This window comes from Triturus cristatus, chromosome 8, assembly GCF_964204655.1.
Source record: "Triturus cristatus chromosome 8, aTriCri1.1, whole genome shotgun sequence".
NCBI classification, from domain to species: Eukaryota; Metazoa; Chordata; class Amphibia; order Caudata; family Salamandridae; genus Triturus; species Triturus cristatus.
This window is the reverse complement of record NC_140591.1, coordinates 1,637,910,941-1,637,926,041: the sequence shown is the minus strand read 5'-3', so window position 1 is coordinate 1,637,926,041 and position 15,101 is coordinate 1,637,910,941. Positions and strand designations below refer to the sequence as shown.

At 45.8% G+C, this 15,101-nt stretch overlaps 1 protein-coding gene across 1 annotated transcript in view; it reads right to left on the bottom strand.

The window, feature by feature from the left end:
- Nucleotides 1–15,101, bottom strand: part of LOC146808472 (transient receptor potential cation channel subfamily M member 2-like) — a 2,315,843-nt gene that overhangs the window by 2,279,409 nt on the left and 21,333 nt on the right. The window contains exons 2-4 of the mRNA XM_085623958.1: nt 9,519–9,680; nt 7,231–7,411; nt 6,212–6,375 (exon numbers count right to left, since the gene is read on the bottom strand). Coding sequence (XP_085480084.1) covers nt 6,212–6,375; nt 7,231–7,411; nt 9,519–9,680 — 507 coding nt within the window. The remainder of the gene's footprint in view (nt 1–6,211; nt 6,376–7,230; nt 7,412–9,518; nt 9,681–15,101) is intronic.

Below are 15,101 nucleotides of genomic sequence, written 5' to 3'. Positions count from 1 at the left end.
TTGCCACTGGATTCAAGCAAGCCTGGCTGAAGACGGCTGAAATGCCAGAAACCGGTCCTAGGAAGCTTGTTTTCGGTCCAGGGAAGGCATGGCTTGGCAGTTCGGGCTGGACTGTTCCCATGAGGCACAGGGTCAGACTGATTTGCATATGGCCATGTCTGAACTGGGGTGGCAGAGTGGGCTAAAGAACGGTGATGGATCAAACCCAGATCCGTTGACTGGGTGTGAGTGTTTGATTGGTTCTGATGCTCCGTCCATCACCACCCCCTTTTGTACTGCTTTGTTCGCCATAAGTTGGCAGGGTATGCTCAGACGTGAGTCCCTTGCTCACTTTGCCACTGGATTCAAGCAAGCCTGGCTGAAGACGGCTGAAATGCCAGAAACCGGTCCTAGGAAGCTTGTTTTCGGTCCAGGGAAGGCATGGCTTGGCAGTTCGGGCTGGACTGTTCCCATGAGGCACAGGGTCAGACTGATTTGCATATGGCCATGTCTGAACTGGGGTGGCAGAGTGGGCTAAAGAACGGTGATGGATCAAACCCAGATCCGTTGACTGGGTGTGAGTGTTTGATTGGTTCTGATGCTCCGTCCATCACCACCCCCTTTTGTACTGCTTTGTTCGCCATAAGTTGGCAGGGTATGCTCAGACGTGAGTCCCTTGCTCACTTTGCCACTGGATTCAAGCAAGCCTGGCTGAAGACGGCTGAAATGCCAGAAACCGGTCCTAGGAAGCTTGTTTTCGGTCCAGGGAAGGCATGGCTTGGCAGTTCGGGCTGGACTGTTCCCATGAGGCACAGGGTCAGACTGATTTGCATATGGCCATGTCTGAACTGGGGTGGCAGAGTGGGCTAAAGAACGGTGATGGATCAAACCCAGATCCGTTGACTGGGTGTGAGTGTTTGATTGGTTCTGATGCTCCGTCCATCACCACCCCCTTTTGTACTGCTTTGTTCGCCATAAGTTGGCAGGGTATGCTCAGACGTGAGTCCCTTGCTCACTTTGCCACTGGATTCAAGCAAGCCTGGCTGAAGACGGCTGAAATGCCAGAAACCGGTCCTAGGAAGCTTGTTTTCGGTCCAGGGAAGGCATGGCTTGGCAGTTCGGGCTGGACTGTTCCCATGAGGCACAGGGTCAGACTGATTTGCATATGGCCATGTCTGAACTGGGGTGGCAGAGTGGGCTAAAGAACGGTGATGGATCAAACCCAGATCCGTTGACTGGGTGTGAGTGTTTGATTGGTTCTGATGCTCCGTCCATCACCACCCCCTTTTGTACTGCTTTGTTCGCCATAAGTTGGCAGGGTATGCTCAGACGTGAGTCCCTTGCTCACTTTGCCACTGGATTCAAGCAAGCCTGGCTGAAGACGGCTGAAATGCCAGAAACCGGTCCTAGGAAGCTTGTTTTCGGTCCAGGGAAGGCATGGCTTGGCAGTTCGGGCTGGACTGTTCCCATGAGGCACAGGGTCAGACTGATTTGCATATGGCCATGTCTGAACTGGGGTGGCAGAGTGGGCTAAAGAACGGTGATGGATCAAACCCAGATCCGTTGACTGGGTGTGAGTGTTTGATTGGTTCTGATGCTCCGTCCATCACCACCCCCTTTTGTACTGCTTTGTTCGCCATAAGTTGGCAGGGTATGCTCAGACGTGAGTCCCTTGCTCACTTTGCCACTGGATTCAAGCAAGCCTGGCTGAAGACGGCTGAAATGCCAGAAACCGGTCCTAGGAAGCTTGTTTTCGGTCCAGGGAAGGCATGGCTTGGCAGTTCGGGCTGGACTGTTCCCATGAGGCACAGGGTCAGACTGATTTGCATATGGCCATGTCTGAACTGGGGTGGCAGAGTGGGCTAAAGAACGGTGATGGATCAAACCCAGATCCGTTGACTGGGTGTGAGTGTTTGATTGGTTCTGATGCTCCGTCCATCACCACCCCCTTTTGTACTGCTTTGTTCGCCATAAGTTGGCAGGGTATGCTCAGACGTGAGTCCCTTGCTCACTTTGCCACTGGATTCAAGCAAGCCTGGCTGAAGACGGCTGAAATGCCAGAAACCGGTCCTAGGAAGCTTGTTTTCGGTCCAGGGAAGGCATGGCTTGGCAGTTCGGGCTGGACTGTTCCCATGAGGCACAGGGTCAGACTGATTTGCATATGGCCATGTCTGAACTGGGGTGGCAGAGTGGGCTAAAGAACGGTGATGGATCAAACCCAGATCCGTTGACTGGGTGTGAGTGTTTGATTGGTTCTGATGCTCCGTCCATCACCACCCCCTTTTGTACTGCTTTGTTCGCCATAAGTTGGCAGGGTATGCTCAGACGTGAGTCCCTTGCTCACTTTGCCACTGGATTCAAGCAAGCCTGGCTGAAGACGGCTGAAATGCCAGAAACCGGTCCTAGGAAGCTTGTTTTCGGTCCAGGGAAGGCATGGCTTGGCAGTTCGGGCTGGACTGTTCCCATGAGGCACAGGGTCAGACTGATTTGCATATGGCCATGTCTGAACTGGGGTGGCAGAGTGGGCTAAAGAACGGTGATGGATCAAACCCAGATCCGTTGACTGGGTGTGAGTGTTTGATTGGTTCTGATGCTCCGTCCATCACCACCCCCTTTTGTACTGCTTTGTTCGCCATAAGTTGGCAGGGTATGCTCAGACGTGAGTCCCTTGCTCACTTTGCCACTGGATTCAAGCAAGCCTGGCTGAAGACGGCTGAAATGCCAGAAACCGGTCCTAGGAAGCTTGTTTTCGGTCCAGGGAAGGCATGGCTTGGCAGTTCGGGCTGGACTGTTCCCATGAGGCACAGGGTCAGACTGATTTGCATATGGCCATGCCTGAACTGGGGTGGCAGAGTGGGCTAAAGAACGGTGATGGATCAAACCCAGATCCGTTGACTGGGTGTGAGTGTTTGATTGGTTCTGATGCTCCGTCCATCACCACCCCCTTTTGTACTGCTTTGTTCGCCATAAGTTGGCAGGGTATGCTCAGACGTGAGTCCCTTGCTCACTTTGCCACTGGATTCAAGCAAGCCTGGCTGAAGACGGCTGAAATGCCAGAAACCGGTCCTAGGAAGCTTGTTTTCGGTCCAGGGAAGGCATGGCTTGGCAGTTCGGGCTGGACTGTTCCCATGAGGCACAGGGTCAGACTGATTTGCATATGGCCATGTCTGAACTGGGGTGGCAGAGTGGGCTAAAGAACGGTGATGGATCAAACCCAGATCCGTTGACTGGGTGTGAGTGTTTGATTGGTTCTGATGCTCCGTCCATCACCACCCCCTTTTGTACTGCTTTGTTCGCCATAAGTTGGCAGGGTATGCTCAGACGTGAGTCCCTTGCTCACTTTGCCACTGGATTCAAGCAAGCCTGGCTGAAGACGGCTGAAATGCCAGAAACCGGTCCTAGGAAGCTTGTTTTCGGTCCAGGGAAGGCATGGCTTGGCAGTTCGGGCTGGACTGTTCCCATGATGCACAGGGTCAGACTGATTTGCATATGGCCATGTCTGAACTGGGGTGGCAGAGTGGGCTAAAGAACGGTGATGGATCAAACCCAGATCCGTTGACTGGGTGTGAGTGTTTGATTGGTTCTGATGCTCCGTCCATCACCACCCCCTTTTGTAATACTAAATTTTACCCCACCGCTATCCAACATTTTCCCTACTGTTTTACTGACTGGAGTGGGAATAGTAAATTTTACCCGACCGCTATCCAACACTTTCCCAACTGTTGTACTGAATGGAGTGGGAATACGAAATGTTACCCTTACGTTATCCAACACTTTCCCTACTGTTGTACTGACTCGAGTAGGAATAGTACATTTTACTCCTCAGCTTTCCAACACTTTCCCTACTGTTGTACTGACTGGAGTGGGAATAATAAATGTACCCCTCTGCAAACCAACAGGTTCCCCACTGTTGCACTCATTGGAGTGGGAATGGTAAATGTTACCCCTCTGCAATCTAACACTTTCCCTACAGTTATGTTCAGTGGAGCAGGAATAGTAAATTTTGCCCCTCCGCTATCCAACACTTTCCGTACTGTTTTATTTACTGAAGTGGGGACAGCATATTTTATTCCTCCACACTCCAACAGTTTGTTTACTGTTGTACTTGCTGGAATGGGTATAGTAAATACTTCCTATCCACAATCCAACATTTTCACTACTGTTGCATTTACTGGAGGGAGAATTGTAAGTTCTACCCAGTTTCATTATTTTTGTGTTGGGAGTAGTAATTTTTATATTTATTTATGTATATTTACTATAATAGTTTGCGTAGTTTTCTATAAATTGGAGTGGGAATAGTATATGTTTTTGGGCTCGATTACGATTTTGGGCGGTCTTGAGCCCACCGACACTGGTGCGGTTTCGGAATCGACCGACCTCCTATCGGCAGTCCAGACACCACTATTAAGATGTGACCATACACGGTGCGGTCGCATACTCCCATTTCTCTATGGGAGCTTGTGTTACTGCCATAAACCAGAAGTAACACTAGCTACCATAGAGAAATGGGAGATTGTGTTAAACCCTACACCCCGTGGCAGGCACCATAATGTGCCTCCCACAAGGTGCAGAGATCAACAATGGGGCACCATAGGTGCCCTCTTGGCCTCCAACCAGAGGCTGCAAATAGAAGGGGGCCCTGGTACGGGCTCTCAAAATCGCTTTCCGCTTTTGGATTATGGGCCGCCCTTCGGAATCCAGCCGGAATGACTGTCTGGTTTCAGTTCCGACCGGTTGTATTGTAATCAGCCGGTCGGAATTTAAACAGACGATCTCAGTCTTTCGGACTGAGATCGTAATAGGCACCTGAATGTTATATGTTATCATTTATTTTAAAATGTAATACTTTTTATGATTACGTTTTTAGTTACTTAATATTTTAATATTTTTAAATTATATTTTATTATTATTATTATTATTTGGAAAGATAATATAAATTATAGTTATTAGTATAATAATTCTTTTTTACATACGTATATATTAATATATATTAATATATATGTGTGTTTAATGTTTTCAAAATTACGTTTGTTATATTTGTTAAAATATATATTACATCTATTTTATTTTATAATTAATGTTACTATTTATTATATTTAATATGTATTATTGTATACTATATATATTTAATGCAACTATATTAATGAGATCAATATTTTTTTCCAATACTTTTGTACTTACCATTATATATATAGGATGATGATATTTTTGACTTCGGTATTTTTGTCACGATAGCTTAGTAAGGGGATATTTTGAGGGTCGATATTTTGTCAGTGAACCTGCACAGCCTTGAGCAGACTAGATTATGTAACTCTTGATTGGAGCACCAGACTCCCTGTTCTAAAGAATCTACAGGATACAATTGTTAGCTGCCAAACTAGCACTGAACAAAACCAGATGTGATTCGGCAAATGAAACCTTGACAGGCCTGCACTGGTTACTGGTTAAGGAGGGATGTATCTGTAAGACCATGTGTCTAATCCATATAGCACTCCATGGAACTGGACCTCGGCTCCTGCAAGGAAAATGTTGCTACCATAGACATCCAGGAGCCCTAACAACGTCCTCGGCAAATCTGGTCTGCGTGCCTAGATTAAAGAAGTTAAGATATGGAGGGAGGTCCTTTCAAGTTAAAGCAGCACAAATTTGGAATAAAATCCCAAAATCTCTGAGGCGAATTTCAAATCTGTTGAGTTTCAGAAAAAGCCTGAAAACGTGGCTCTTCCCCAAATAGGAGACACATACTACAGTCTTTCTACCCATACCCTTTAATGCAGGTAAGACCTTCTGCGTAGACTGACAATGCTACAGCGCCAAGTTGCCCGGTGGATGAACGTTGGACTCAATAAATATATTATATATATATATTTATACTCACTATTTTATACTTCACAGTCCTTTGCCTGTTTTTTGCCCATTAGATAGGGAGCTCCAAGATGGTGTTTTATAGCCTTACGTGGTCGCTTTTGTCCACAGACCGTGATCCGCAGCGCACATGGGGCCGCGTGGAGGCGAGGATATTGTGCTGCAGAGGTGACAGGATGACTTCATTGAACCTATGTGTCAATCGTATCAACTATGCGTAAATGAAAGTGATCAAACGTTCAGCTTAAAGCTTTGAGTTTTAACTAAATTATCTCAGGCCTGATTGGCCCTGTTGTCTTGCAGGGAGAGACTACAGCAGTGATTTTGAATTGGGGAGAACATTATTTCCTGTATCACTTTCTCTCACCTCTTTCCTGATGAGCATAGGTCTGTTGTGGACGGTGCCCCAGGGGGCGATGCCAATGGTGACAATTTCATGGTGTCCTCTGCCACTTCTGCTGAAGTCGCGCATTGCTTCTCCAACAAGCTTCGCCACACCGGCATGGCAGCCACCAGTGAAGATCCAGGCTCCTACATTGAAAGAAATGTTCAAAGGTAAGTCGGCATGCTGATCTGAGTTCACAAATAGACTTTTTCAAATTTAATATTTGTCTTAAAGGTGTGTGTAAGAACCCGAGGAGTCAGCTAGTGGCGATGAAAGACGACAGACAAGGGATCTTCCATCCTGGAGTTAGAGGTAAATAGTGACGAAGGAGTGTCAATAGATTACCACTGCAGCATTGGATTGGTGGTAAAATGAATGTTTCTCCATTGCTTATAGAAGATGGCTGCCACGTGAATCTATGTGGCGAGCAACCTGTGGTCTCCTTCTTTGGATACTAGGTGGGGATAACAGTCAATAGGGCTCTTTAGGGGAGAGCGTGGCCCTCAGCATCCTTCTGCAAGACCTTTAGAGAGAGCAGTGATGTTTACACCTGAATGTACTTATGACCCAATGTAGAACAGGAAACTACCAAAAGAAACCAATATCACAGGTGGAGAAGGAGAGCCACAGCTGGAAGGAGAGTTTCTCTTCAGCCAACTAGACTGGCAAGGTGACTAACCAGGTCTTTCATGCGAATTTACCAGTCTGTCAGGTGTTTAGGATGTAAGGCTCAATGTATCGCTTAAAACACACAATAATGAAAACAAAAAACAAAAACATTTCGAAGTAAAGGAATATTGTTATAATGCACCCATGCTTGGCATGCACCAGCTCTATTCTTACTTAGGAGGCAAATATGTGTCTGACAACTGTAAAGGGACTGAAGAGCCAGGAGAGGGTAGGGATACTAATACACATTTGTATGGATCCATCTCAACCGATGGACTGAACCCAGGGTCTCCAGGCTTATTTCTGATGCGTGTTGAGACGCCCCTCCTCACCTGTGCTCCGAGCTGCTTTGACGAGCCCCCGGCTGAAGAGGTTCTTCAGCCGGGGATGAATGTAGAAGTTCTCGGCTCCTCCTGTAATGGAGATCAGCAGGTTGGGCTTCTTGAGCTTCCACTTGTCAGTCATCATTTCGTACAACACTTCGGGAGGGGTGCAGTCGGAGGCGCGCACGTACTACGGAGAAAAAGCATCAGAAGCGAGTCCACAACACATGTAGATTATATTTCTATGAAACACTAATCACTAATTTGTACCAGCAGGAATTGTGCTGCAGAATCAGAGTAGTGCAAGGAGACTATGCTGCAAGAACAGTAAATACATAACCAAACTATCTCAAATGATGACCCAAAGTCATTTCCTGCTTCACCAAACAAGTCAAACATGAAAAGCGTTAACATGAAGCGCAGCAGAACAAGCATTGGTAAAAGTATTGGATGTCTTGCTGTACGTCTGAGATATGCTGCACCACCTATAAAATGGTGATAATCCCCCCATGCTGTTTAAAGGTTACTGGCACAAATACATCCCATCTGTACTCTCCTCAAAGCGGAGGCTGATTGGTGACTTCAGCGGCATGACAAGGACTAGAATCTGCTTCGCAGCCGGGAGTCCTGTTTCCAGACAGCTGAAGAATGAGAGAATACCTTAGTGGATTCCAAGGAAGGCCTTTACCAGGACCAACCAGAGGGATTTAAGTAACTAGACCAATCAGAGTTGTACAACAATGTATTAACTTCTCCAAAAAAAGGGAGGGAGAAAGAGGATCAACAAGGCTCGTCCTCCTACCATAGTGTGAATTAGAAACAGAGCCCAAATGATTCCAAAAAGACAACCCTCCAAGAGAAAAGAAAACAATAGGTTTCGTTATAAAACTCTTACCCACCAGGGTTACCGCTTGGTGGCATGCTTCATCATCGGGTCCATCCCGTTCCGCTGTGGAACAGGGCATGCTGTGACCTACAGGATACGTGGGGGCACTTTAAAGTGAAAAAAGTGAGATTAAAATACCTGCCGAGTAGGTAAACCACTTTTTATTCTGACCTCCAGTCTTTATTGGTCTAAAAGCAAGGGGAACATTGAAAGAAAAGGCTATAGTGTGCCGGCCTTTCTAAAAGGTCACCATGTTTCAAGCCATACCCCAAAGGCTTTTCATCAGCACCATGGGAAACTAACTCCCTGCTACCACTCCTGTAATGCTAATCGCATGCACACTGAATGCCAAATGTAAAATTTTTGTTCATACTGCACCTACTTGGTGATTATTGGCTGTAACCATAAAAAAAAATTAATTCCCGCATCATGGATCCCCCGGTTATGGGGGAAACTTGTAGTCACATTCACTCCAAAGTTTCACCTCTGCCTTTTAGAAATGCAGGCACATTAAAACATTCCTTTCAATGTTTCCCCATGTTTTTAACCAATACCGACTAGAGGTCAGAATAAAAAATGGTTTTCCTACTAGGCAGGTATTTTTAGTTTCACTTATCCACTCCCTTCATTCTTTTTTACATTTTAAAGTTGAAGTTGAAGTTGAAAAGTTTTGTAAAGCACGCTGCTACCAAGCGGTTTCCTGGCGCTAAAGACAGAGAATTATCTCGAAGCAAAGCGGGAAGCAACTAAGAGGGGTAGGCCATGAGGAAAAGGTGGGTTTTGACAGCTTTACGGAAATCCGTGTAGATGGGGATTGATCTAATGACAAAAGGGAGGGCGTTCCAAAACAAGGGGGCGAGAATCGAGAATCTCGAGCCGCCGAGTTTTTTCCTGCGGTAGCGAGGGACACTGAGAAGAAGCTGGGTGGAAGAACGGAGATGTCTGCCCGGGACATAGGCGCTGATCTTAGATCTACTAAAGTCGGGAGATATGCCAGCCAGTGGTAGAAAAATCAGGCAGCCCATCTCGAATAAAGACCGTTCCAGGATGGGGAGCCAATGAAGGGTCTTTAGGAGGGGAGTAGAGTGCTTGAATTTCGGAAGCCCATAGATAAGACGTGCACCCTGGTTCTGGATAAGCTGCATACGGCGACGTTCGTACGCAGGAATACCAACATACAAAGCGTTGCCATAATCTAGGCGGGATGAAATCATAGCTAGAACAATCAATTTGAGGGCTTCCACTGCGAGAAGCAGGATGAAACCACAGAGCTGATCTGAGCGCGCATGGAAAGGTCTTGGGAGATTTTGATACCAAGAGTTTTGACAGAAGTAGAGGGAAGGGGAGGGTGACCAAGAGTGGTGGGCCAGAAAGCGGGGGTCCAGGGATTAGAAGGTCCGCCAATGAGCACCAGCTCCGTCTTGTCGGGATTGAGTTTGAGCTGGTTTAGGTTCATCCAGTTCTGGATGAAAGTCATTGTGGAATTGAATTTAAGAATGGAATCGGGAGTGGGAGAGAGATTAAAAATGAGCTGGAGGTCATCGGCATAATTAAACACCGTGATCTCCATATCCTGTAGAGCAATAATCAGAGGGTATATGTAAAGATTAAAAAGAAGAGGAGAGAGGGACGAACCTTGCGGCACCCCGCACAAGACAGGGCGAATGGAGGCAGAGAAACCCTGCAGCCTGACAGCCTGGGTACGATCCGTAAGGAAGGAGGTAAGCCAGGCCAAGGCTGTGCCCTGGACGCCGGCGCCCTCGACACGGTGGAGAAGAGTGGAATGATCAACCGTGTCGAAGGCGGCGGACAGATCTAAAAGGACAAGGGCCTGAGGAGAATTTTTGTCAGCACTCCTCCTGAGCTCATCCACCACGGAGAGAACAACAGACTCCGTAGAGTGAGCCGGGCGAAAGCCAGCCTGGTTGGCAGCAAGGAGATGGTGGTTTTCAATGAAGGTAGAAAGGCAGGAAGTAAGATAACTCTCCAAAATCTTGCTCAGAAAGGGGAGTAGGGAGATAGGTCGGAAGTTTGATAGAAGAGCAGGGTCGGCACCTACTTCTTTTAAGATGGGGATGACAGTAGCTGCTTTAAAGAAATCAGGAACGATTCCCTGAGAGATGGAAGCATTGAGAAGAGTGAGAGGGGGATCCGGGCAGCAGGAAAAAATCTCCCTCAAGATGTGAGCAGGGCAGAGGTCAGAAGGAGAACCTGACTTGATTTTCCGCAACAGAGTGAGAAAGATCTCCTTAGAAATTAACGGGAAGTGATCAAGGGTAGAAAGGGTAGGCAGTAGAGGGGGCACAGAAAAGGAAGGAGGGGGTTGGGGAATGCCATGTTTAATCTTAGCGATCTTTTCAATGAAATAGTCATTGAGGTCATTGCAAAGAGACTGAGAAGGGATAGGCTTGGAGGTAGCTCTATCACAGGTTGCAAGCTCATGTACGATATTAAAGATCTCTTTAGACTTATTGGCCGCTAGATGGATTTTTCGGGAGAAGTGCTCAGACTTGGCCAGAAGTATGGCTCTCTTGTGGTCACACAATTTTGCTATTCAATTTGAAGGTCTCAGCACGCCCGTTCCACATCGGAGCGGATGGACCGGATGATGAAGCATGCCACCACAGCGTAACCATGGTGGGTTCGGTTTTTATAAGAAAACCTATTGTTTCCTTCACTCTTGGAGGGTTGTCTTTTTGGAAATAATTGGGCTTTCTGTTTTTCATGTAACACTATTTTAATGCATCTCCTACAAGACAGCTGGGACAACACAGTACAGGCCCTTGCATATGCATATTCATTTGTGCAATGCTAAGGCTGCACACAACAAATAAATGAGTCCCATTCTCAAAGATCGAGCCACTTGTCTGGACATTTCAATCCATATTTATAACACTTGACAACATTATAAACCACCAACATCTGTCTTCCTAGACCTATTGTCACATCTGCAGCAGGCAGACAGTGGATTGTAAGCTAATAGACCTTTTAAAGCCTCATAACAAATTTATTCTGCTCTATCATAATGAACAATACCAGAGGTCCTGCTAACTCAGTAGGTGCGAAATTAACTGAAATTACAGGCTAAACCATGTGAATTTTATGAAGTGAAGAATTACCTGGTGCATTGGCAATTCCAGGTTCGATTCACCCAATAATTTCTAATTTTTCCCCATAGTTTCACCCACTGCTTCAATCTGCCATTTTCAGCAGTGTAATATTTAGATGAAGCATCATGGGCTTGCAGTGTTCTTGCAAACCTTGAGCCCTTCCCAATGAGACCACTCACTTTGACTTCAGCTTCTGGGCATGCATGATCTGGTGGTGTGGAGGTCTAACTCCTCATGTCAGGAGCATTTAGCAGATGTGTCTCTAATCTGAAATGAAGATTTCAATGTCTAATCTGAAGCAAGATTGTTACTTCTAATCTGGAGCAAGATCAAAGTCTCTAATTTACAGTGAGTCTAAATTAAATCAAATGAAAGAGATCAGCATATGTAATCTGTAATCTGTAACAAAATTAATATTTCTAAACAGAAGTATGATCAATATCTAATCTGTACTGTCCTTAATTCCTGATACGCTAAGTAAAATCACTCTTAGGTTTCTAAGGTCAACACAGGGAAAGATTAAAGTGAGCACCAATATTGCACCACCAGCAACACTAGGGTGGCTGGGTACAGAGATGAGACAGAGTCGGGTGCCCAATGTTAACCAATGGAGCCGAGAGGGGGGCACTCAAAGTCATGCCAATAACAGATAAGTAAAGCATGCATTCATCGAATCACCCACAAACTGCCCATGCACTCATCCTATCACCCAGGCACTACGCTTGTACTCATCCATTCACTGAGGCTCTACACATGCACTCATCCATTCCCTTGGCCACTACCCATGCACTCATACATTTACCCAGGCACTACCCATGGGCACATACAATCACCCATGCCATACCCTAGCACTCAACTGTTAACTCAGGCTGTACCCATGGAACTCATCCAATCACAGAGGCACTACCCTTGCACTCATCCATTTACTCAGGCACTACCCATGCACTCATCCATTCACTCAGACACTACCAATGTACTCATCCAATGACTGAGGCACTACCCTTGCACTCATCTATTCACTCAGGCAGTACCCATGCAATCATCTATTCAATCAGGCAGTACCCATGCAATCATCTATTCACCAAGGCACTACCCATGCAGTAACCCAATCACACAGGCACCATCCATGCACTCATCCATTCACTGAGGCACTACCCATGTGCTCATTCAATCCCCCGGCACTATCCTTGCACTCATCCATTCATTGAGGCACTACCCATGCACTCATCCAATCCCCAGGCACTACCCATGCACTCATCAATTCACCCAGGCACTACCCATGCACACATACAATCACCCAGGCACTGCCCTAGCACTCATCTATTCACTCCGGCAGTAACCATGCATTAATCTAATCACCCAGACACTAACTTTGCACTCAACCCTTCACTCAGGCACTACCCATGCTTTAATCCAATCAATGAGGCACTACCCTTGTACTTATCCATTCATTCAGGCAGTACCCATGCAGTCATCTATTTGCTCAGGCACAACCCATTTACTCATCCAACTACCTCGGAACTACCTCTGCACTCATCCAATCATCCAGACACTACTCATGCACTCATCCAATCACCCCTGCACTACCCATGCACTCATCCAATCACTCAGGCACTACCCATGCACACATCCAATCACTCACACACTACCCACACACTCATCCATTCACTCAGGCACTAGCCATGCACTCATCCATTCACCCAGGTACTACCCATGCACACATCCAATCACCAAGCACTAACCCTGCAGTGATCCATTAACCGAGGCACTACCTATGCACTCATCCAGTCACCCAGGCAGTGCCCATGCATTCATCCAATCACTCAGGCACTACCCTTGCACTCATTTAATCACCCAAGCACTACCCATGTACTCATTCAATCACACAGGCACTACCCATGGACTCATTCATTCACCCATCCACTATCTATGCAGTCAATAAATCACATAGGCCCCACCTGTGCACTCATCCAAAACACCCATGCACTTATCCAATCACTCAGTCACTATCTTCACACTCATCCATTCACTGAGGCACTACCCATGCACTCATACAATCACCCAGGCTCTACCCACACACTCATTTAATCACCCAGGCACTACCTTTGCACTCATCCCTTCACTCAGGCACTACCCATGCACTCATCCATTCACCCAGGCACTATCCAGTCACACAGGCACTAGCCTTGCACTCATCCATTCACTCAGGCACTACCCATGTACTCATCCATTCACTTAGGCACTACCCATGTACTCATCCAATGAGGCAGGCACTACCCTTGTACTGATCCATTCAGTCACGCACTAACCAGGCACTCATCCATTCACCCAGACACTACCCTTGCACTCATACGATCTCCCAGGCACTACCCATGCACTTATCCAATCACACAGGCACTACCCATGCACTCATCCATTCACCTATGCACTACCTATGTACTTAAATCACACAGACACTGCCCATGCACTCATCTACTCACCCAGACACTACCCATGTACTGGAACAGGAGGAATTGAAAAAAACGTGCACTGAAAAATGTGCAAAAAATATAAAAGGGGAAATAAAATATGTATGAGTTATTTGCAGCATTGCTAATAGTTGTAAGACACCGCTCAGCAGCACTTACAACAACACTACAGTCCATGCAGTACGTGGCCATTCTTAACAACACTGGAGCCATTACTGTTGCAGTAGTCTGCACCTCAGGAGGAACTTTCTGACCAAGAATTGTTGATGCGGCCACTGAAGTAGATGGTCCTCCAGCTTCCCTCTGCTTGATCGACAGTTGGAGACGTTTTCTATGATAGGTTTTAAGATGATATACCATGCACATCGTCCCATGTGAATATTTTTTGTTCTTCCCTCTAGAGAGGGTCTTGTGGCACATTGTCCATTTCACTAGTTTTGCAGCAGTTTTAGATTTCCCAAATGGGATTTTGAAAGACTCCCATGCCACACTGCCTCTCTTTTGTGGAGGCTTCTCGTCTTCTAAATATTAAGTCTCCCCTCCTTCACTTCCTGTCCTGTTGTTGTTGCTGCTGGCCCCCCTCTCCTTCCTGTGTTGCCATTTTTAATGAAAAAAAGACAACAAACTCTCCACACCAAGATCCATCCACCTGCTCAGAATACAGCTCTATGAGAGAAGATTCAAGAAGGAGGAGTGGGTGTGTACTTCCTATAGAGTTTGCTGAAAACTATATTATCCAATGATATTCCTTGCTTTGCCGGTCATGTGATATTCGCGGTGACCGACTTATTTGAGGTTACTGCGCAGAAGCGGGAATTAAAAATACAAGTTTAAAGTAGTTTTCTTTAAAAATGCAAAGAAAAGCAGAACTTTCAATACTATAGTAGTGAATAGCTATACTGACACTTGTTCACAATATCTCTATACAAATGTTTCTGAGTTTTTGAAAAACACGCGGTATCCGAGATGTCTGAGATCGTGGCTTCCACTGTCTTCACGAAAATGTAAATAGTGTTTGAAGACGATTTTTCTGGAAACTCACTACAAATTTATGAGTTTGGAAAGTACACGAATAAAGCTCTATTGTTAAATATACTGTAGAATGTGTCTATATATATGTTTTACACTTTGTACAAAACACACGCTCAGCGCGACTACTGATGTCAGCTCAATGACGGCGCTAGTCACGGACATAAATATATTTTTTTGTAAAGGTGGTTTTCTCCTAAATTGCTCACAGAAAGAAAGGTTTAAACAATATTTTACTAAACTTTATTTAAAAAATGTATTTAAGTTTATTTTTCAGTATGTGAAATACATTTACTGATCAAAGATTCTCCATAATGTTGTACCGACTCAAACAATTGTTAAACATAAAACCAGTTATTAATGTACTCTCAGATAAACACATACCAA